Source organism: Necator americanus, chromosome V, assembly GCF_031761385.1.
Source record: "Necator americanus strain Aroian chromosome V, whole genome shotgun sequence".
In the NCBI taxonomy this organism is placed as follows: Eukaryota; Metazoa; Nematoda; class Chromadorea; order Rhabditida; family Ancylostomatidae; genus Necator; species Necator americanus.
This window is the reverse complement of record NC_087375.1, coordinates 10,007,190-10,029,631: the sequence shown is the minus strand read 5'-3', so window position 1 is coordinate 10,029,631 and position 22,442 is coordinate 10,007,190. Positions and strand designations below refer to the sequence as shown.

The window sequence follows — 22,442 nt, the reverse complement described above, 5'->3', positions numbered from 1 at the left end:
TCTATGGAAAATGCCGTTTCTTGTGGATAAAACACCGAAAGGCATGTGGTATCCCAATTTTAGGGACAAAGAAAGTTTTAGCAGCGCTGAAAGTGAGGCTTGCGTCTGTAATGTCGGAAAATGTGTCGGACAATGAATGTAAAATTCTCAAAGAAATCATTGCGTCACCGCAAGTTGAAAAAAGAAAAAAAAAGCCGGTTCTCTCGCGTTTGCTTTTCTGAACTGACATTTTGCCAGAAGGAAGAGGGGATAAAATGGTTTCCTTCTACATATATTTCGAAAAAAATTCAGGGAAAAATATGTGGATTAGGTACGTGCACTTTTGAAGAGAGGAAGTAGATGGAGTTCGATTTAAAAATGAATGCCGCTATTTGCTAAATTGCTTGAGATTTCCTTTAGAAATGTGTTTGATTCCCCTCTATTAGTGACAGGAAAAGTGGAAACATCGAACGTATTTCATTCGGAAGAAAATTTCCTTTGAAGAAACTATTAGGCTTTTTTGAAGTCAAATTACTGGAAATTTCAAGAAGGAAAATATGTTTTAGAGCGAACGTTTCCTACTGGATCATTTTTGTGTTGAATATTTTCTAATATTTAATTTTCTCCTTTGTTTTGGGCTCATGGACTGCATTTAACATGATTCTTCGGCTTTCTCGTAAGCACCAGCTAATTCCACTGTCTTAATCTTTAAACTGTGAAAAACCACAAAAGTGGTTATCAAAAATTCATAAATTTAAATTTATCTTCTAGGAAAGTCTTTATCTGAGACACATCTGATTATCATTGCTATTGTTCTTAAGCGTTATCATAAATTGATAAATAACTCAATTCCTATGAATTTGTGGATTTGAATTTATTCATTTGTTTATTTCTTTAAAATTCCCTTACGTTTGCCAGAGAATAGAAACAAGAAAGAATTTTTTTTACAGGAAAGTTGACCCTAGTTTATAAAAGAGTTTCTAGTTGTGACACATCTCATTATGATTGCTATTGTCATTGTCAATCATCTTCTACTTGATTAACGTAAGCTAATTCTACTGTCCGTTACTCTTTAAGAGATGGGAAACCCTGTGGTTACGCTAATTCTAGGATAGCTAGAAAATCTTTGCGTGGTTCACATACTGTTTCTTTATTTCGTCCCTTGCCTATAAATCGTGAAAAAAATAATTTGCTGAAAAGGAGCGGACAAGTTCTTTGCATGGATTTGGTAGATTGATAATGAGTAATTTAACAAAAAATTTAAAAAAAAAATAAAGATTTTGTTGGTGAAGTGATTCTAGGGATTCTAGGGCTATATGTTTACCGTACACCTCGAGTTGTATTGAGTTCTGGTTCGCTTAGACAAAATTATTATAGCGCTGCGCTTGGAAATATTGTCGTATTTGGAGTACTGTAGCTTTCCTATCCTCATTTACAATCTGAATCGTTGTATGTTGCACGCAGGAGGATTAATAGAATTATAGCGTTCCGGATTTTTATGTTTTGTTTTTTAAACAACTGGTTATTCAAAAGTTTCTAACACTCTTAGAATCCCTTAGGTGTTGGAAAGCTCTTTTTGTTTGGCTCTATCAAACATCAACACCTTGGTTGAACGAGCATTGTCGTCTAATTACACATATCCAGACAACTCTTGCATATTCGAAGACGTGTGGTGTCAAAATTAAAATATCATAATTAATAAGCATGTCCGCATCGTATTCCGTATTGCTGTCTGCATTTGAATAATTAAATAGTAACCTATCTACCACCAACTTACTCATTTTTTCACCAGACTCTACTCAATTGTTCTAGTTGTCGATTTATTAGGCAAGTGGATGTGTGCTCTATGTTTTCTTTTTGTCTGATCACTTTTACAGCTAACATTCTTTGAAAAATAACCTCATTGTTATTTGTATGCAAATTCCTAGAACGCTCTTTGCACGTTCTCGATCTCAATCATTTGTTGTCCATAGTGATGAAAAGAATCACTGTTGGGTATTTTCCATTTTTCTTAAAATTAAAACAAAGCTGCACACATATTGGGTTGGTGCAAAAATAATGCACGTTTTCAAACATTCACTTCGAATTGCTATAACACGCCTCAAAATCAATCAATCGGAATGAGAACTATTGCAGTCCACGCATCTTTGCCAACGAGATACAATCCTGCTTATTCTCACTACGGAAAAGTCCGAGCTTTTGGAGTCCACGATCTTTAGGGAGTCGATTTCGACATCACCTTGGTTCTGCAAGATCATACCTCTTAGTCAGCTGTCCAAATGTTTAGAAAAGTATCAGTCGGCTGGCGAAAGGTCTGGCGAATATGATGGATGAAGCAGAGTCTCCAACCCCTTCAATTTCTGTAGCGTCGCCAGATGGTCTCGCCAGGTTTCATGAAGCTGTAGTGGATCACACCTTTAGCACACCACAACACAGCCACAATGTTCTTCTTCGGGCGCATTTTCCGCTTCGGGACATGCTTATGAACTTCATCCTTGTCCATCCATTGAGCAAGACACTTCCTGTTGTCGTAAAGGACCCATTTCTCATCGCATGTAACGATACGATCGAGAAATGGACCGTTCTTGTTGCGCAACAGAAGATTGAGAAGTTCCGTTTTGAAATCTCCTCAACAGAAGTTGATGAGATTTCAGAAAGGCGATTTCTTAGGGACTCGCTCAGTTCATGCGGCACCACTTGTTCAACGTTTTAAACTTTCCAATTTTTTCAAATGGGGGACAACTGTTGAGTGGTCACTGCCCAGTTCTTGGACAACCTCTCGTGTTGTTTTAAGCGGATCACCTTCGATAATTTTCTTCAGCAGGTGGACATCAACTTCAGAGGAGCAGTCGCAGCCTTCTTTATCTTCGGAGCTCATATCGCCATAACAAAACCTCTGGAATCAACGCTGTACCGTGGATGCGGTGGTACTTCGCTCATCCCAAACAGCGTCGATATTCCGACTTGTCTTCGCTGCAGAGCTGCCCAGCTTGAACTCGTAGAAGAAGATTTAGCAAAAAAATTTTGCCTGGGCATATTATCTTCTAAGTCTTGGTACTAATTAAATTCTGATTTTCGTTCAAAACCACTTTAGCACTAATAGCCACAACGAAATGCACCACAAAACGCTATACGGCTTCTAATATTAAGGATGACTGCAACCGAAAAAGTTTGTTGTGGAGAAAAGACAACTATAGCGCATAGTTTTGCACTAACCTACTACATATGTAAGTTGGTCCCGCGGCTTGCTTTCTTGATTTTCGCGGAAAGAGAATTCTATCCTATCGAACGTGTACTATGTATTAGATTAGTTCCGAGTTATTCATTATTATATTCATTCATTCATTCACCGATTCATTCACTCATTCATACCTCATTCACTCACCCCTCTCTTTTTCTTTGAGCGATAGCAATAGCAATCCTAGCACCCAACCACAATATATGCGAGATTAGAGATTTCTTGATCGAGAAGTTTTTTTTTTTCATCATTGAGGAGTACGATCGAATAACCGGAACAAGTTTTATCCTGAAAATTCCATAATTTATCGTCATATATTATGCGTAATCTGTGCAACAAGTAGCCTTTCTACCACCGGTGGCAACCTCGACGGAATGCAATCTTATAATGGCAGTTAAATATAATGCTAAATGTGCGCATTGCGCCAGATGAGTTGGTTACACCTCGCGAAAATACTCGATTCAATATCCCCACCTCATGTATTAGCAGCCGATGGTTTATTTCTTCGAATCTGCCTTTTGTGAATTCATTTGTGATATATGGATATCACAGATGTCTGATTACGGTATCGTTTTTTTAGATTGAGATACCACTTCTGTAGAGTTAGGTTCATCCGTATTCGTCAATTTCCTACTTCGAACTCAAACTGCAGCTCTCCTCAGTGTCACCTGCAAAAGCTCATTTTCAATGGATTCTGCAATCAGTAGGTTAGAGCTTCATTAAAAATTAATATCTACACTTAATTTATATTCCAAAACTATTTTTCTAATTTTTAAAAATTTGCAGACATTCGTCAAAGTATAATGAATGTAAAGCTGTTAACGAGCTGCATGCATTTTTTCAAAAAAAAAAGAAGAAATTTCATCTACTCTAGAACGTAATTTTATTTGCTTGAATAAGCTCTAATAGGCTGCATCTAGATTATATGAGATGTATGAAGAATTTATGTGGATGTGTCATGGAGTTTCCTGAGCCTCAGTGCGGTGACACATACGATCAAGGATCTCGTGGATCAGCTCGGATATATGTACATAGGACAACGTCAAACGTGCTTTCTATTTCCCTATTCAGCAATAATTCTGTTCTGGACACGGTAATTCCACTGTTTTTCTCTGTCCAAGAAGCCAACATTCGGATTTCAAGGATAATCCAGGGGTTACCAGTTTCACCCGAATGTAACTCAGTCATAAATAAGAGGCAGCAGTTTTTTCCACCTGAGGTACCTCCTTCAAACGTTTATTTCGTTTCATTTCGAATTGAGCGTTGTCATAATTTTATAATTAAATCAATTCAATCAATCTATAAATTAGTCAATTTAAATTATTTTATTTGTTTATTTCTTTGAAAACAAACATAGGCGTGCCACAAATAACAAACAGGAATGAACTGGGCACGATAGAATATCGCTTAAGTTTTACACAGGAAAGTCAGCCCTTGTTTATAGGAAAAGTCTTTAGCAGAGGTATATCTGATTGTCACTGTTATTGTCATTGTCAGGCATCCTCCACTTCATCACTACCTTTAGCTAATTCTGCTCTCAGTAACTCTTTAAACTCTGAGAAGCCCTGCGGCTACAATAATGCTAGAAAATACAGAAAATCCTTGTATAATTCGTACATAATTTTTTTTCATTTATATCGAGCATTGACTCTTAATTCAGAGGATTTGTTAAAAGATAAATGCTGGACAAATTCATTGTTTGGGTTTAGTAGACTGACAACAAATAATTGTACGAAAAATGAAAAAAGAACAAAATTTCCGACGAATGAGCATTGAAAGTGTAGTCCAAATTGCGACTTTTTTGGTTAGGAAAAATCTATTTCTAAGAAGAAAGTTAGGAAAATAGGTTAGGTGCACTAAGAATTAATTTTAGAATTTTAGAATACATATAGTACTATTCACACTCTCGCTACAGTACTGGCGGGATAAATTTTCCCTTTTCTGAGAATGAGAACCTAAATATTTTTATAGGGAACCTATCAGGTTGTTTGAAAGTAATTATGGTACTTTCACCTCGTCGCAGTTAATTTTTTATCCGTACCTCGGGTTCCAAAGAAGAGACGCGATTCATTTTTCTCAGTCTGAGATCCATGATAAGGCAATTCCATCCCGAAGACAACCGGAAGACGCGTTCGCGACCTGTTCTCTGGTCATTCGTACTCGTTGATGAGGATTCTTCAAGCATCCGCACCGCTGCGGCTGCGAATGACAATTAGAGCACACTGAGACCGCCGGGCTCATAGAAATAATTCAACAAGTCATGCCTATTCCGTCAAGAACGATTAATTCTTCCGAGAATATTCTAGATTATTCTGTAATTGTAGAGGGTGTTCTTCATTTAAAAAAACCTCAAACTTATCTTTCTTTGTGCGAGAAATTAGTAGATTTTATATTCTTATAGGGGACCCTGTTATCAAGCTAAAAGTTTACGTTTTATCCCAATTTTACAATCTCACTGAGTTATTACAACCTTTTAAAAAAGCTACAAACAAAAATACCTGATCAGAGAATTACTGTAATGTTTTGTCTGTAAAAATGAAATGCATTTTTCCAATAACTTTCTGGATCTCACAGAAATGGATTTGACAGTAATAAAATTTACGATAAATCTCCTCGAATCCTGAAATATTCTGAGCACAAATCACAGAATCGACAACACTATATCCTTGCATATTTTCTAGGTTCTCATCGTCAGAAAGGATAATAACGCCTTCTCCTCCACAGTCTGTGAAGCACTTTTTTAAAGCAAAATTCAAGTACCATGAAAATCTGAAATATGAAATCCATCAGAAGCTAAGCTGAGTAAATATCAAAGCATTAAGAAACACTTCACAAACATTATGAAAAACACCTATATGATTTGAATTGTTCAACAATTAATAGTTTTTTTTTAAACGAAATCTAGCAACATTCGAGATTTCCTAACCTTATTAACAACAAATAAAGGTGTGGAGGCAAATATTCAAATGAAATGTCCAAAACATTCAATTCTAATCCATACAGTAACAATGAAATTCTAAAGAAGTCGTTTGGCTGCCATTTTGACCTAGAACTATTATGTGAATCTTAATTCTAGTGCACAAACACATTTTTGTACAATACAATTAGAATTTATACAAATTTTTATTTACCCAGTTATTTACTTGATTTCGTTTACGCATGGAAGTCTTCCAGAAGGAGAATTTAAAGAAATGCTTAAAAATCTCGGATCACTCCTTAGTTCTGACTCAAGAATGAGTTTTTTTTTTTCGTGAAGTTTTTAAAGTTTTCCCAGTAGTCTTTTCCGGATAGGCTAGACTAAAGAAGATACGGAAAGACTAAGGCCTAATAGCATGAAAAATGTTTTATTTATGAGAGTCTCTTGCAGATTTTCGCATGGTAGTAATCTACTGATCGATTGCCTACCTTAATTTGGAAAACCTTGATATCGGTTCGGGAAAATTGGTACGGATAAGATTTTCGAATCATGTACCGTAATCGGACGACTATTGGCAAGCAAACATCAGTGAATACCACTTAAAAAACGAAATACAGTGCCGATTTTAGCGAAAATTTAATGTTCGAGAATCCATGTCTTCTTGTTCCCTAGGATTTTGTCCTCACGAATGCTCTTGAGAAAACCTGTGCTAAGTGATTTTTTTCATGTCTTGTCACTTTATCGTGGGAAACATCGGACATACAAAAAAAAATTGGTTTGGTTGCTGTTGGCCCGAGAGGAAACTCCGCCCACCTTCCTGCTTTAAGGTGTTTAAAAATTTCATCTCTCAATGTTCCACCGTATCCACTAGAGGAACCGGTTGATTTTGTAATGTTATTTATAAACGTTTCTAGAGAGCTCGTCGGTTGCCGCGAAAATTTCAGAATTTTACAAGAATATTATGATATAAAGCTTCTGGACATCCCATAATCCTCCAAGGCATCTCCCTTTCCATGTTTTCCTACATCTCAGTGCTTTTATTCGGGAAGTTAAAGTAGTTTTACATTAAAAAACATACCTAAACTTAATATACATTTTACATAAAACAACTCACTTTCCAAAATTCTAACCTTGAAGATGATGTTGTTTTATAAAGTGTTATAGTGAAAATTTCCTGAAAGAAAAAAATACCACCAAATAATTCCGTTTATTTTTTAGGACGCTTGTGGAAAGAAAAACTTTGAGCTTTCCCAGATGAATTATTTGTTTTAGCTGTTGGAATTTCTTGAGATTTTTCTCGTTGCTATGGCACCGCAGAGTGTTGAATGGACAGCTGAAATGGTGTTTTCCACTCAATTAAGGTCAATTATTTCCCTAATAAAGCCCTAAAAAATTGCTAAAAGTCCTTCAAAAATGAAAAATTACTTCAACAATTGGAATTGAATTATTGTTTTGGAATCTTAGTTTATCTCCTCTCTTCTGCTTTGATGAACTATCGCTAACTAACTGATCAATTAGATCTTCAAATCTATCGGCAATTTCTTTTAGCGATCTTGTTTTTTTTTTCTTTTAGCGATTTCTTTTATAGCTCACTTTGTCATTCTTAAGTACATTTGCTGCGTAGTAGATTGATTTTTATCCTTTCATAAAAGCCAGGGAAATTTTCAAAGGTTTTTTAGTCGGGGAAAAATCACACTCGTAACTTTTCTTTTTTTGCACAGTAACTAAAATTTCCCGGAATTTTTTGTTTTATTATGATTTTCTCGAAGTTATTTCTTTTACTAACTATGCTGAGTGCTTTCAATCTATGAGAGAAGTCAATATTAGGAAGTATTTAAGCTCTACAATATGCATGTTTGAATTACTGTAGCTCGGTCACTTCTTTCCAAATTATTCAATAAATTTTTTTTGAAACCCTAGATTTGAAAAAAATCAATCTCATTTCCTCATTTCCCGATTTTGTTGGTATACTTTGAGAGAAAATGACATGATAAAAACAAGGTTGACCTCCTCTAATGCCTCTTACGTAATTGAATCGAGTCACTGGCATTGATTAGCCGAAGAACTTTTTCAGGTCTTCTCTGTTCCCTGCAAATTCCAAGGTTTTCCTCAGGGACATTAAGTCTTAAAGTACAGTATTACATCTTCTTTCATTGAACTGCTTCAAGTGTTTTATTGAGGTAGATTTCGAAAACTGCTAAGATTTTTTTTTAGATTTCGAGAGAGGAACATGGGAGAGTTCCTGCCCTTCTGTCGTGTTTGTCGCAGAAACAGGAAATTTCCCGGAAACTTCGATCCTGAGATTTAGTTCACGTCAGAGTGAGAAGCACTTATTTGAAGAAATACGTGAAGTTTTCACATCTAACACATTCACTAACGCAAATTTTTTCTTCATTTATTTGGATTCTTGTTTGTTTTTTTTTGCTGTAATACCGGAATGTTGAAGACTCCACAATCCTTTCCGCTACACATATTTTTACATAATTACTTTTTATTTGTTTATTTTTTGTTCATAATCGAGCATTTTTTAAAATCAAATGTTAACAAAAAATATTTTTTGTTGACTTCTCAGTTGGAAGGTCTTCGCAGCTTTGATCCCTCAGATTTTTTGAGCTGCTAATTTTGGACTTTTGAACTGTGAACTTTTTCGAATTTTTTGGAGTGCGGTCTCGATGGTCATTTCCTCGCCAAAAGACTTGTTTCTCACCTTACCCTGATATGTAGTAGTTTGAGGATGATCCTAGATTTATTGCGGTCCTTCTGTTGATCTTCATATCTCTGTCACTTTAAGTTGATTATTTTCTTTCGAACAGTCTTATCCAAGGATACCGACGATCGAGTTGATCTATCGCTCAATCCTCTATGGATTGCCACTCGCTTCTTTGTCAAATCAAGGCGCCGAGTGATATGTTGCACAATCGCTCTTCGTATCCGTTTTCCTTTTTTCTCGCCTTTAAGATATTTAATTCAAAACCTTACTGATCCTTTCTTTTCTTTCTTTTTTTTCGCTTTCGACATTTTACTCGTGAAGCATCTACCTTCGTGTTTATTTTTGATAGGCTGTACACGAGATTGTTAAATAATTTTATTGGCTAACGTTTCGACAAAATTGCCTTCTCCAGAGCCTTAATTGATCAAATCAATTTACGATCTAAGCAACCAATCTTTTCACAGCAAAACAGACCAATTCTAAGCCTACCTTGATTGGCCTTCCTCCCCTACTGAGAAGCTTCAATTAAAGCTAATCCTAAAATGGATCGTCTAGGTAGAGGCGAAACTATCCACTTTCCAATTTTTTCCTCTATTTTATTTATTTTGCTTTTTTGGATCGAAGACGCCTAGGAGGGCTGATTGATCGATCAAGAGAATGAATGGGTCGAATTTCTCATTCGCAGCAGAGCAGCTATCCGAAGTATTGTGCAAGTTCCCGCGTTATAGAGAGACATTCGTTTTTCGGTTCATTTTAGGCTTCTTGGCTTGGATCCAAAATGCCTCGAGCGATTTTCCAACCAACGCTTTAGAGTTGTATGCCCTGATCTGAACCCTGTTTTCAAACTCGGCTCCAACTTGTTTTTGTGTTCTATGGGCCCTTAAGGTGTCCATTCCCGTTACCTATTCATTCCTTTTACGAGCACTTTGATGCGAATATATGGTTTCCGCTAGGGATAGCGCCGTTTCACTAATGTATTCGTCGATACAACTCTTGCAGGAAATCCGTTAGATTACATTGGATCTCATGCAGTCTCGTGGTCCACCTCTGAGTCAAATAATACAGTCCAGTGTTGTACACATGGTATCGTAAAAGCGATTCCGAACTAGCTGGCGCTTCAGGTTGTTCGATGGTATTTCAACGACCCAAACCGAGCTGTCTAAGTCTGGTCTCCTGAGACACTGCCTAATGACAGTGCTCATTACATCGAAGATGTTAGGAAAGTAGAGAGGTATTTTACCTGGGGGGGGGGGGGGGGGTTTCTAACCGTCGTGCTCGTACACTTCGGTACCACTGAGACGTTTGGATTTCATAGCGATTAGAATCAGCAACTTTACGAGCCAAAGATAAAGATTACGTTCTCTCCTCAGATCCACTACAAACCGTTCTTGCCGTGCGCAACATGTTGTTAATCGCACCTGAAATGGATGAGCAGAGAGTAAGTAAACAAAGAAAGTGAACGAAGTGTCTAATGACTCTGTCATGCAGGATGTTTTCAAAGTGCTGAAAGAAAATATAAGAGCTTCCAATTTATAGGTTACGGGATTGGTCACCCTTAGGCGCCATAAGAACACAAAAGCACGACAAAGCTAATTTTGAAATCAGAGTCCAGATCTTGGGGTATGAATCTAAACTGTTGGGTCGAAAGTCGCTGGAGAAATTTGGGACTCAAGTCAAAAAGTCCGAAATGAACCGCAAAGGCAAATGTCTCTCGGAAACTCACACAGTATCTCGGATGGCTCTTCCAGTCCGAATGAGGCACTCGAACCATTCGCTGTCGTGATCGATCACTCAGCGATCCCTGCTAGGGCTTTCCGATCTAAGATGAGCAGTCACTACGTCAGTGGTTGAAAAAGTAGGTTTAGAGTTCGTCTGTTTAGATGTGGAGAGATTTGATCGTTAATCGCTCGTGAGTTGAATTGACCATCCCAGGCTTTGAAAAAGGCAATTTTGTTGAAGCGTAAAGCAGTAAAATTATCTAGCTCGTGTACAGGTTATTAAAAGTCATTACCTCATCTTACTATGCCTAGGTTCATTGAAAGTCGAACTTTTCGATCTTCTATCTTCACCAATCATTTTTTTTTTCTAAAATTTCCAACCAGCAACTGAAGACTTTTTTGTCAGGGTTTTTATTGATGTGACATGTACTCAGACACGAGTGATGCAGGAAGTTAAGTTTACTTTAGAAAGAAGAAAAAAATTTAAGTATTTCTCCACGGAGATCTGTTTCTGGGAAAAACTCATTTCTTACACAGGTAATTTGCTTATTTTAACAAACATTGTTTTCTGTAATATAATAAGAAAACAGAGAAGATGTCAATAGGGAGTTTCAGTACAATCCACTAAATTATTTCACATATTTCTACATTCTTCTTAACGACCATAAGTGCATGACGAATGTTAATGTCCTGTGAGAAACTTGTTTCGAGAAAAGAAATCTTTTACTTGAAAAGAGAAAATCAGCTTTTTGTTCAAGACAATGAAAGCTCCTCTGAAGTATGAATTCTAATGAGTATTTTCTTGTGATATTTCATACCAGAAATTCTTATAATATCTTCAATTTGTCGTAAACCTACAGTACCTATGTATTGTAGTATCGGTTTTGCTGAAAAACTCTTAGAACCTCGTGCGGATCAGTGAATTTGTGATAATTATTGCTTGCTGCGATAATTATGTACTATGAGATGACAAGAGCGCTGTCAAGAATTGATTATGGGGTTTGTGTTGTACTTTCTCGTTATACGTCTATTAAGTTTGTATCCTCTTTATGTTGAATGTAGAATACGGTGCTCGTGTTGTGCCAGATGACCTACTTACGTTGACTTAAAGGCATCACCCCATGAATCTGAGGTGGTACGGATTTCAGTTTCAGGTGGAGTATTCATATACGAGATAGTAGATTATCGAGAGGGGGTGATTCCGTCCATTTCTTCCTAAATGCGGGAAAAAACGGTCTGGAAGATGCGGCGCGTGCACAAGGCTGGCGCGCTTCAATCGAACTCGTTGTAGAAAATAGCGCGCCGGAACGCTCAAAGCCGTATCTTCCGGCGTTTTTTTTTACTTGAATTAGGAAGAAATGGACGGAATCACCCTTCTCTTCATAATCTACGATCCCGTATACGAATACTCCACTTGAAATCCGTACCACCTCAAATCTGTGAGGTGATGCCTTTAATCGGAGAGCTAATATTTTCTGGTCGAGCGTAGCTGTGTTCAGCATTCTCGATCTTTTGCGGGAGCTTGCACAGAATCAATCCGTTCGTCTGTCTCGTCTGAACTGCCTATCCATGCCGAGGGTCCTCAGATCCTCTTTCACCACCTCAGTCAGGAACTTCCGTTTTCGGCCAGGTGGCCTCTTCCAGCTTGAACTCGACGAATTTCTCAAAACTCGTTGAACAAGGCGATCTGCCGGTCTCCTTAATATATGACCAAAGAAGCGAGACTATTTTCTGTGGCCAGTTTAGGATGGCAGTTCAAGATGTTGCAACAAGCGATTGCGACATATTCATTGCAGCAACGTTTGTTCAATCGTTTTCGCTCTGGCTGCTGTAGCCATGGAAATGTTTCGCCAGGAAATGAAATCAGAAGAGGATTTACTCCAGAAAACGGAAACAAAATAGGATCCACGTTCCTTTTTCCTTCCCAAGAATTGCCCGAGGGAGGTATCGGAATTAGGAGCAGGTTATTCTGATGGTACAGAAGGACCAGTCGACAAATTTTGATTTCACTGTGTAGATTTGCTTTGAAACGTTTAAATGTGACTTCGACAGACTCGTTCAAGTGACGACTGTAGACTATGATTGCCTCGCCCAATCTAAGAATAAGCTTCAGGATTTTGCTGTTGTAGTTCTGAAGTGCTCTTGATATTTTGGTTTTAATGATAGAAAGTGAATATTGCTTTGTAAAGTTCAATTTTTATTTTTTAGAATTTATAGAATGGAACAATGGAACAAAACAGGGAAGAATTAGATAGCCAAATTTCTTTATGCATCTTCTATCGATGAATTTTAACATTGCGACCATGTTTCTCGAATTCTCCTCGATTGCGTCCTCCACATCACTATTTCTATAATTTTTGATTGTTTATTGTAGTGCGTCAAGACGCGAACAAAAAACAATTTAAGGTATAAAGTGTAAAGGATAAAGTGTCTGGCGTCAATCAATCCGCTTGGGAGGCGCCACCACGTTCACTTCAACTCAGCATTGTTTGAGGTTTACGAACGCGTGTCTAGCCTGCACATTGACATGTAGAGGTTAACCGATGGTCAAATTGAGGTTTTTGTTGTCCTATACAAGTAACCAAATTTATCGACTTTCCGCGGAGATGAAATCCTGGTTAGCACTAGGGCGGACTCGAACCATCGGTCTATCGTACAGTCACAGAAGAACCTCTTCCCAACTGTGCAGCCCCACCTCCTATTGAGTTTCTCTTCTTTTATGCACACAAATATGGTCCTAAAATAGTCCTAATACCAGACAAAGGATTATCCAGATTCTCTACTCAACTTTTGGGAAGACAGCAATTCACATAATTACAGTTTTTGCCCGTCGTTTCAGCCGTTTAGCACATATAAATTTATTTTTGATTTCATATTTGATTCAAAGAACCTTCCAGTTTGTTCTCTTTCGGCCATATCTTTAAAACGTTTACATCTTCAGCGTTTTCGCTGCTGCTCAGAAATCGCCTGGAGCAATCCTGGATAGCAGGATGTGTATGTATGATTTGGATTTTATTTCTTTTTTTTCTATCACTACATCTCCCATTGGTGAAAATTACAGTTTGTGACTTTTAAAAGAAATTTGAGCTTAATAATCTTTATAACACTTAAAGGGAAAAAAATTTCGAGGCATTCGTAGTCAAATTTTGTTTTTTAATAATACTTATAGGTTTTCATGCTCAAAGAAATGTGTTAGTTTCCTCCATCAGTGTTGGATTTTCTTACCGCTTTCTTTTCCTTTGCTTTGCATGTCAGACAGATCACAAAAGAAACTGATTTATGCTCAGAAACGCTTTTGTTGAAAACGAATTAAAAAGTAGAACGTGGAGTGAAACGAATAGTGCTTTTTCTGCATGACAGACAGAAAAGTGTTGAATCAGTTGCTAAGGGAGTCCCTTGGTATTTCACCTGTTTTAATTAGTCGGTTAATCTTTGTTCATACTAACAGTGATGTGTGATGCATTGCTACTGGCATTCACGCTGCAAACAAACTTTTTTATTCGTTTTTATTTCCTCGAATATCTTATTGAGGAATTTTTTTGAGTTTGAACTCTTTCCTTTGCTCATGGGTTCGCAAGACTTCCTCTCTCTCTTCAGAAAAAAAAGATTTTGAGAAGAAGGGAAACATTGAAGATTGGAAAACAAAAGATTGTAAACACTAGGAAACGATGCTTTGATACATGAGGAACATTATGAATTAATGCCAGAAAATTAAACCATCAAATCATGTGATCATTCAATTCATCATTTGGCTCTCATTTGTCTTTTCTTTTTTTTTATTCATTCGTCAATTTAATGAATAATTCTTTGATTAATTCCTTCACTCTTTTCTTCATTCATTCAATTCCCTTATTGTATGGAGTTGAGCAGATTCACATACTTTTATGTTTACTCTTACATCATTCTCTTGACTTTACAACACTTAGAGCGCTTATTTTTCAGTTTTTGCCCTTCGTTTGAGCCGTTTAGCACATATAAATTTATTTTAGACTTTTTAAAATATTTAATTGAATGTCTGAAAGAAAAAGGGCGGGTGTGGTGTAGCGGTTAGAGGTTCCGCTTCCTGCACGATCGATCGGAGGTTCGAATCCGCCCTAGTGCTCACCAAGCCTTTCATCCCTCCGGGGTCGATAAATTGGTGCCAGACTTGTCTGGAAACACTGACTTGACACATCGGCTGGCCACCGCAAGTCATTGTATAGGCCAGATACACGTTCGTGAACCTCAAACGATTCTGAATTGAAGTGAACGTGGGACGCATCCCAAGCGGATTGATTAACGCCAGGCACTTTATCCTTATCCTTATTTAATTGAAGGAACCTTCCAGTTTGTTCTCTTTGAGCCATATCTTTATAACATCTAGTTCTCTTTTTTCTTTTTTTTTACAGGCATAAATAAACTTTCTCGTAATGTCATGCTTGTGTATCGGAATCCAATCAACTGCTTGTAAATCCCTTGTGTTTTGAAAAACTACAAAATAAAAATGTTACTAGCAACACACTGTAAATCATGCTTATTCTTCTAATTCTAACACATTTTTTGCAAAGGCTTCCGTAGTTTTTCACTTTGTAAATGCGACCTGTTCATTGAATCGAATTAAAATGGATTGCACCAGTAGCATTCAGTAATCCGGCAGCTCAACACGCATACGCCTAGCCCCTATCTGGTCAGGGACATGACCGAAGAAGACATGACGCGTTCTTATCAAATTTGGTTACATTAGGGGCTAGTTGCTGTATTACAACAGAAAGATACTTCAATTTATTTCATTATTTTTTCACAACGTTATTGGACGACAAATTTCGAAGCCCATCCTACTGAACTATGTAGACCCATATGTACTTTCTTCTAATGAGCAAAACCAAGGAGATATTCTTATTTTTATTTTTGTGTTACACTTAATTTCGGGGCAAATTGGTTCCCGCAAGGAGAAATACAAAACAAAAAAGGGAAATACATAGTGAAAAGGCAAAAAAAAGAATGAAATGACCAGGGATCAATTCCGTATAGGATTCTCAGCTAGAAAATTTAGTACACAACCCAACCAGAACTAGGAAAGAAAGTTAGATATCCAGAAGCTGTGCAGGTATCAAATTACTAGCAGCCTTTAGATATTACTGGCTTCCATTTGCATAAGCCAGCAAGAAGCCCTCATGATAGGTGCAACAATGGCAGTTCGCCAAATCGATATACTGGCTCAGATCGAATCACAATGCAGTATTATATGCTTGCTGAAAAAAGAATAAGTAAGGAAATACCAATTCTGTTGAAGCGAAGCTTTTGAGCACAAAACTTTTAGTTAGGAGCGCACTTGTCTATTCCCGATTAACAATGTAGAAAATACTTATTTTGATCCAAACATATTGGTGAAACAAAACAAAACTCAGCTTCTAGAGATATTTGCACCGAAACAACAAAAAAAAAACAGGAAACAAACGAAATATAGGCTTAAGAAGCTTGACAGATAGATGAATTTGGAAAATTTCCCTAGAAGAGCTTCACTACAGTGGGTAAATGCGGTTGGACTGGAAAATGCGATGGTATAGAACCGATGCGCACTTTTTGTTGAAGATAGCTTTTGCAGTGAAAAGTTCTGGAATTAAAAAATGGAAGTACCATTTACAAAGTTCCAGAAGCAGTCAAAAGATTGAGTAAATCGAATTTTTTTTAGTCTATGTTCGAAAGTTTTACTGTTTTGGGGCAAAAGCACTAGGATATAAGAAAGACGAAGCCATTTAGCAGTTCGATTTTGAAAAGTACTGGAGGGAAGTGGGATCTCTTCCGTTAAAACTTATGCTATATAATTCAAGCCCCCCAATTCTGAAACTGTTTTATCCCAACTACTAACTACTGAATACCTATTACCTACTGGGCACCAGCGTAGTCCAATCTAGTACACGGCAAGAAAACACTAAATATGAAACATTTTTCTATTTCCAGTCTATTTATATTATATTGTGGCAAGTATAGTGTAGTGGTTAGAGGTTCCGCTTCCTGCACGATAGATCGAAGGTCCGAATCCGCCCTAGTGCTCACCAAGCCTTTCATCCCTCCGGTGTCGGTAAATTGGTACCAAACTTGTCCGGGAGGATAAAAACACCGACTTGGCAAATTGGCTAGCCCCCGCAAGTCATTGCATAGGCCAGTTTCATGTTCGTAAACCTCAAACGATTATTGATTTGAAGTGAAAGTGGGGGCGCATTCCAAGCGGATTGATTAAAGCCAGATACTTTGTCTTTTATCTTTATCATTATATTATCATGATCATGATTCATGATCATGATCTACTATATAATAACGGGCTTATTCTGTCACGTGTGTCTGTGTGTCTGTGTGTGTGTGTGTCAGTCACGAAATTCAAAATGAGGGGTGCGACGGGTCCACCGGCGTCGAGTTAATGCCTCGAAGCTAGGAAGCTATAAAATGAGGTGTGAAGGGGTCCATCGGCGTCGGATACCTATAGAAGGGGATGCGACGGGTCTATCGGCGCCAGATAGCGTTAGAAGGGGGTGCGACGGGTCCCACGACGTCGGATACCTATAGAAGGGGGTGTGACGGGTCCATCAGCGCCAGATAGCCTTAGAAGGGGGTGCGACGGGTCCATCGGCGCCAGATAGCCTTAGAAGGGGGTGCGACGGGTCCATCGGCGTCGGATACCTATAGAAGGGGTGCGACGGGTCCCACGACGTCGGATACCTATAGGAGGTGCGACGGGTCCACAGCGTCGATTGCTATAGAAGGGGTGCGACGGGTCCACCGGCACCAAATACCTATAGAAGGGGGTACGACGGGTCCAATGGCGTAGAGTTGGTGCACCGATGATAGATACCTTTAGAAGGGGGTGTGACGGGTCCAATGGCGTCGAGTTGGTGTGCCGGCGTCGTAAAGCTAGGGACGTTGTAAAAGTTTTATAGTTGTAACCACTTTCGGCGTTGCGCTCCACCTACTCGGCTCCGCTGTTCCTCAGAAACTGGATATACACGTTCAAACAGCTGCTTAAATAGTAGCACGCTGTTTATGTGATCTGACGTAGAACGTTATCTTTATCAGTTGTATAAAGTCTTTCACGTCATTTTGTGCTTAAACATGGTTCATTGATAACTCTTGGAGGGAAACAGGAGGATAACCCAAATTTCGAGTAATACTTTCCAATTGTGTCTACATTGTATTGGTATCGACGGAATGTTCCAAGCTGAAGTTCGAATGTTCTCCAAATGTAGAGCTGACGCGTTTAGAACGAAGACTATGAAATATTTCGCCTTTAGTTATAATATAAAAAAGGAATAAAGATTGTTGGAGACTCAGAAGTCCTATTTCATAGAAAATGGCTCTAATATTAATTTCCGTTGATCAGTCAAGGCGAGCGAAGCAAACACCACGGAAAGTCTGAAGTCCGGCTTTAGCCGGACGTTCAGACTGGTATATAATAACGGGCTTATTCTGTCACGTGTGTCTGTCTGTGTGTGTGTCAGTCACGAAATTCAAAAAGTGGGGTGCGACGGGTCCACCGGCGCCAGATACCCATATGAGGGGGTGCGACGGGTCCAGCGGCGTCGAATTGGTGCGCCGGCGCCAGATAGCTATAACGTGGGGTGAGACGGGTCCCGCGGCATCGAAATGGTGCGCAATAACTTTGCGTGCATGTCGCAAAAGATAAATGGTTAAAGCCGTTTCATAGCCGTGGACACTGGGTACGTTGCTTTTCACCTTCGTGACTCCTCCGCGTATCTATTTCTTTGTTCGTTCGCCTCAAGTTGGTAGCGTGCCGTTCTCAGAAAGTGGAAACGCGCATGAAAACGGCTGCTTAAGTAGCAGCAGGATGTGATCTGACGTGGAACGTTATCTTTATCAGTAGGATGATGTCACGTTATTTTCTGCTGCAAATCCTACCTCACGCCTCAAAGCGGCGCAGCGATGGCCCTGGCGTCGGGCAGCTAGTGGTGGCGAGACTTCGTCTCGGCAGGTTCAACCATGCCACAAAGGTGTACGGCTAGTAGCCCGGTCCTTGGGCCAAGGCTACAGGCTAGCTAAGTGAGGAGATAGTACGACGATTCCGGTGCCAGGCTGCTAGCTTGCTAGTGCGACAAGCTGACCGAGGACAACACCCCCGTCGCATCATACTGTTAATGTCTACTATGTGTTCTTCAGAAGCTAGGGCGTACTCCAGAAGCGACGCGCATTGTCCTCGCCCGGGCAATGTGGCAAATATGCGAGGGCTACCAGCTAGAGGACGAAGCCGGCCAAAGAAGTTAGTCCGCCATCGCCAGCAACATCCAGTGCGCTTGGCAACACTTAACGTTGGGACGCTTACTGGAAGAAGTCGTGAACTGGCTGACAGTCTCAGAAAACGCCGTGTTGACATATGTTGTATACAGGAGACTCGCTGGAAAGGCTCCAAGGCAAGGGAATTAGACGATGACTACAAGCTGATCTACCATGGCACATCAAATCGCAATGGGGTTGGTATCATATTGAACGAGTCGTTTAGAAATAGCGTCACAGCGGTGGATCGACTATCGGATCGCTTGATGGCTGTAAAAGTAGATAAAGGAAAAGTGGAATTGCGAGTCGTCTCTGCTTATGCGCCACAGGCGGGCTGTAGTGAAGAAGAGAAGGCAAGCTTTTGGGAGGATCTGGAGCAGTACGTCCAATCCCTGGAAAGCGAAGAAATACTTTTAATCGGAGGAGACTTCAACGGACAGTCAGTTCTCGGAAAGACGGATTCGAGAGTTGTCGTGGTGGATACGGCTATGGAGCTCGTAACGACGACGGGTTGCGAATCCTGGAGTATGCTGTTGGAAGTGACTTGATCATTGCTAACACTCAGTATCGGAAAAGAAAATCGCATTTGATCACGTACACCGGCGGCGGTCGTGAAACACAAATACAAATAGATTTCTGGATGTTACGCCGAGGAGATCGCCGAATTCTGCAGGATTCATAAGTCATCCCTACAGACCATGTCGCTGCCCAACACCATCTGCTCGTTATGCACTTAAAAATCTCCCGTCTAAGGAAGAGACATGCAAGGATGGAAACACAGCGCATCAAATGGTGGAATCTGAAGGATCGAAAGGAGGTATTGTTCGCGTCAGTGGCTCCATCTACACTTCTCCACCCTACTCGTAGTGTGGAGGAAATGTGGTCGTCTACTTCCAGCGTTATAAGCTTGACCGCAGAAAACACTCTGGGAAAGACGAGTCTAGGTAAGCCAAAGGTACAAAAGGCTACGTGGTTTTGGAACGAGGAAGTTCAGGCGGTAATTCGTGAGAAGAAGTCCAAGTATAAGCTCTGGTGGAGGACGCGTCAGCCTGAAGGTCGGGGTGCTTACCTAGCGGCGAAGAGGGAGGCTAAGAAAGCAGTCTCCAAACGCGAAGTCGGACCGCTACAAGGCTGTGTACGACATGCTTGATACCAGAGAAGGCGAGCGGGCAGTGTATCGTTTAGTCAGAGCGCGTCATCGCTCAACGTTGGATATGGAAAACACCAAGATCGTTAAGGGAGCTGGTGGAGCCGTTCTGCGCCGCTCTGGTCAGATCCTGGAGAGGTGGCGAGAGTACTACAATCACTTGTGTAACGAAGAGTTCTGTCATCCTCCCATCCCAACCGTTCCCAGTGTCGAGGGTCCTGTTCTACCAATTACTGCCGTCGAAGTCAGTGCTGCCCTCGCAAAAATGAAGTCGAACAAGGCAACCGGTCCTGATGACATACCTGCTGATGTCTGGAAGCTGCTAGGAGATCGAGGGTCCATGTGGCTCGCAACTCTATTTAACAAGATCGTTGCAGAAGGACGGACTCCAGACGTTTGGCAAACTTCCGTGACCGTGCCTGTCTGGAAAGGGAAAGGAGACATTGCTGACTGCACCTCGTACAGGCCTATACGACTGCTCTGCCATACGATGAAGGTTTTTGAGCGTGTCCTGGAAGCTCGTCTGAGGAAAATTGTTAGCGTTTCACTCAACCAGTGCGGCTTTGTGAAGGACTGCAGCACTATAGATGCTATCCATGCTGTCCGAATCCTCCTGGAGAAACATCGAGAGAGAACCGCAGTGTGCATCTTGTTTTTCTCGATCTCGAGAAAGCTTTCGACCGTGTCCCACATGAGCTGTTATGGATGTCCATGAGGTCGCATAGAGTACCAGAAGAATATGTGCGGTGGACGAAGCTACTTTATGCGAAGCCTACCAGCGTTGTACGATGTGCTGTTGGAACAAGCAGGCCATTCCCTGTACAAGTAGGGGTTCATCAGGGTTCATCCCTCTCACCTCTGCTGTTCATACTGTGCATGGACACGATAACGAAGGAAATCCAGAAGCAGCATCCGTGGACTCTACTCTTTGCCGACGATGTCATGCTCGCGGCGGAGTCTCGAGATGATCTTCAGAAACAAGCACCGTCTTGGAAGGATCGGCTGCAGCAACATGGATTGCACCTCAACACATCAAAAACTGAGTACATGGAGTGCGGACCAAGGATAGAGGATGGTTCAATTCGTGTTGATGGCACCGAATTAAACAAGGTGAACTGCTTCAAGTACCTTGGATCCAAAGTGACTTCCACAGGCGACATTGATCAAGAAGGTCGAGCACGTTTTAATGCTGCATGGATGAAGTGGAAAATGGCAACAGGGGTACTGTGCGACAAGAAAGTCCCTGTTCGACTGAAGTCGAAGATCTACAGGACGGTTGTGCGTCCTGTTGCCCTTTACGGATGCGAGTGCTGGCCGACGACGAAAGCCTTGGAAAGAGTGCTGCACGCTATGGAGATGCGGATGTTAAGCTGGACAATAGGTGTAACGCTAAAAGAGAAAGTATCCAACGACACTGTGCGCTCCATCTTCGGCGTCGTCCCGATAACTGAGAAGATGAAGGAGGCCCGACTGAGATGGTTCGGTCACGTCTTGCGGCGAGAGGAAGATTCTGTGGCCCAAACCGCACTGAAGCTCGACGTTTCAGGAGTGAGGCCGCGTGGGAGGCCGAAGATTCGCTGGTTAGACCGTGTGAAGCTGTATATGACAGATGTGCGTTTGTGTACGGCTGATGCAATGGATAGAACCAAATGGAAGACAAGAAGCAGAAAAGCGGACCCTGCAACAATGCGGGACAAACGCTGGGAAGAAGAAGAAGAAGATGTCACGTTATTTTATGCTAAAACACCACTCTTTGATAACCGTTTATAGAAAACAGGAGAAAATCCCATATTTCGCAAGATACTTTTAAATATTGTCTATAATATATTGATAAGGAGTGTTTGAAGCTGAAGCTCGAATATTTTGCAAATGTAGAAGTGACGCGTTTAAAAAGAAGACTATGAAATCTTCCGCATTTAGTTATAATATAAAAAAGGAAGAAGGATTGCTGGAGATACACAAGTCCAACATATAGAACTAATAGCACTAATATTAATTTTCGTTGATCAGTGAAAGCGAGCGAAGCAAACACCACAGAAAGTCTGAAGTCCGGCTTTAGCCGGACGCTCAGACTGGTACATAATAACAAGCTTATTCTGTCACGTGTGTCTGTGAGCTAGAAAGCTATAAAGTGGGGTGTGACGGGTCCACTGGCTCCAGACATCTATAGAAGGGGGAGCCACGGGTCCAGCGGCGCCAGATACCAATAGAAGGGGGTGCGACGGGTCCATCGGCGCCAGATACCAGTAGAAGGGGTGCGGCGGGTCCAACGGCGTCGGTGGACCCGGTCATTGGTGCGCAATAACACAGGATGCATGACGTAAAAGATAAATAGTTGCAGCCGTTTCAAAGCCGTGACCACTGGGCGCTTGGCTCTTCACCGTCATGACTGCTCCGTGTGCATATTTCCTTCTTTGTTCGCCTCAAGTTTGTAGCATGCCGTTCTCAGAAAGTGGAAACACTCATGCAAA

At 40.4% G+C, this 22,442-nt stretch overlaps 4 protein-coding genes across 7 annotated transcripts; all 4 read left to right on the top strand.

The window, feature by feature from the left end:
• Positions 1–2,302: 2,302 nt before the first annotated feature.
• On the top strand, positions 2,303–2,692 carry RB195_013458 (uncharacterized protein; the record flags this gene model as incomplete). The annotated part of the gene is made up of 1 exon (XM_064203282.1): positions 2,303–2,692. One exon carries the CDS (start codon positions 2,303–2,305, stop codon positions 2,690–2,692), a length of 390 nt encoding a protein of 129 aa, XP_064059163.1.
• Positions 2,693–18,697: 16,005 nt separating this feature from the next.
• Positions 18,698–19,372, top strand: RB195_013457 (uncharacterized protein; the record flags this gene model as incomplete). 2 transcript variants are annotated; one of them, XM_064203280.1, is made up of 1 exon in its annotated part: positions 18,698–19,372. In XM_064203280.1, one exon carries the CDS (start codon positions 18,698–18,700, stop codon positions 19,370–19,372), a length of 675 nt encoding a protein of 224 aa, XP_064059161.1. The 2 variants fall into 2 exon arrangements, with proteins under 2 accessions (XP_064059161.1, XP_064059162.1); XM_064203281.1 differs by having other exon boundaries at positions 18,770–19,372.
• A 221-nt stretch (positions 19,373–19,593) lies between these two features.
• Positions 19,594–19,974, top strand: RB195_013456 (uncharacterized protein; the record flags this gene model as incomplete). The annotated part of the gene is made up of 1 exon (XM_064203279.1): positions 19,594–19,974. One exon carries the CDS (start codon positions 19,594–19,596, stop codon positions 19,972–19,974), a length of 381 nt encoding a protein of 126 aa, XP_064059160.1.
• RB195_013455 (uncharacterized protein) lies at positions 19,967–21,741 on the top strand (the record flags this gene model as incomplete). 3 transcript variants are annotated; one of them, XM_064203278.1, is made up of 2 exons in its annotated part: positions 20,039–20,467; positions 20,551–21,741. In XM_064203278.1, 2 exons carry the CDS (start codon positions 20,039–20,041, stop codon positions 21,739–21,741), a joined length of 1,620 nt encoding a protein of 539 aa, XP_064059157.1. The 3 variants fall into 3 exon arrangements, with proteins under 3 accessions (XP_064059159.1, XP_064059157.1, XP_064059158.1); XM_064203277.1 differs by having other exon boundaries at positions 19,967–20,686; XM_064203276.1 differs by lacking the exon at positions 20,039–20,467 and having other exon boundaries at positions 20,848–21,741.
• Positions 21,742–22,442: the final 701 nt, after the last annotated feature.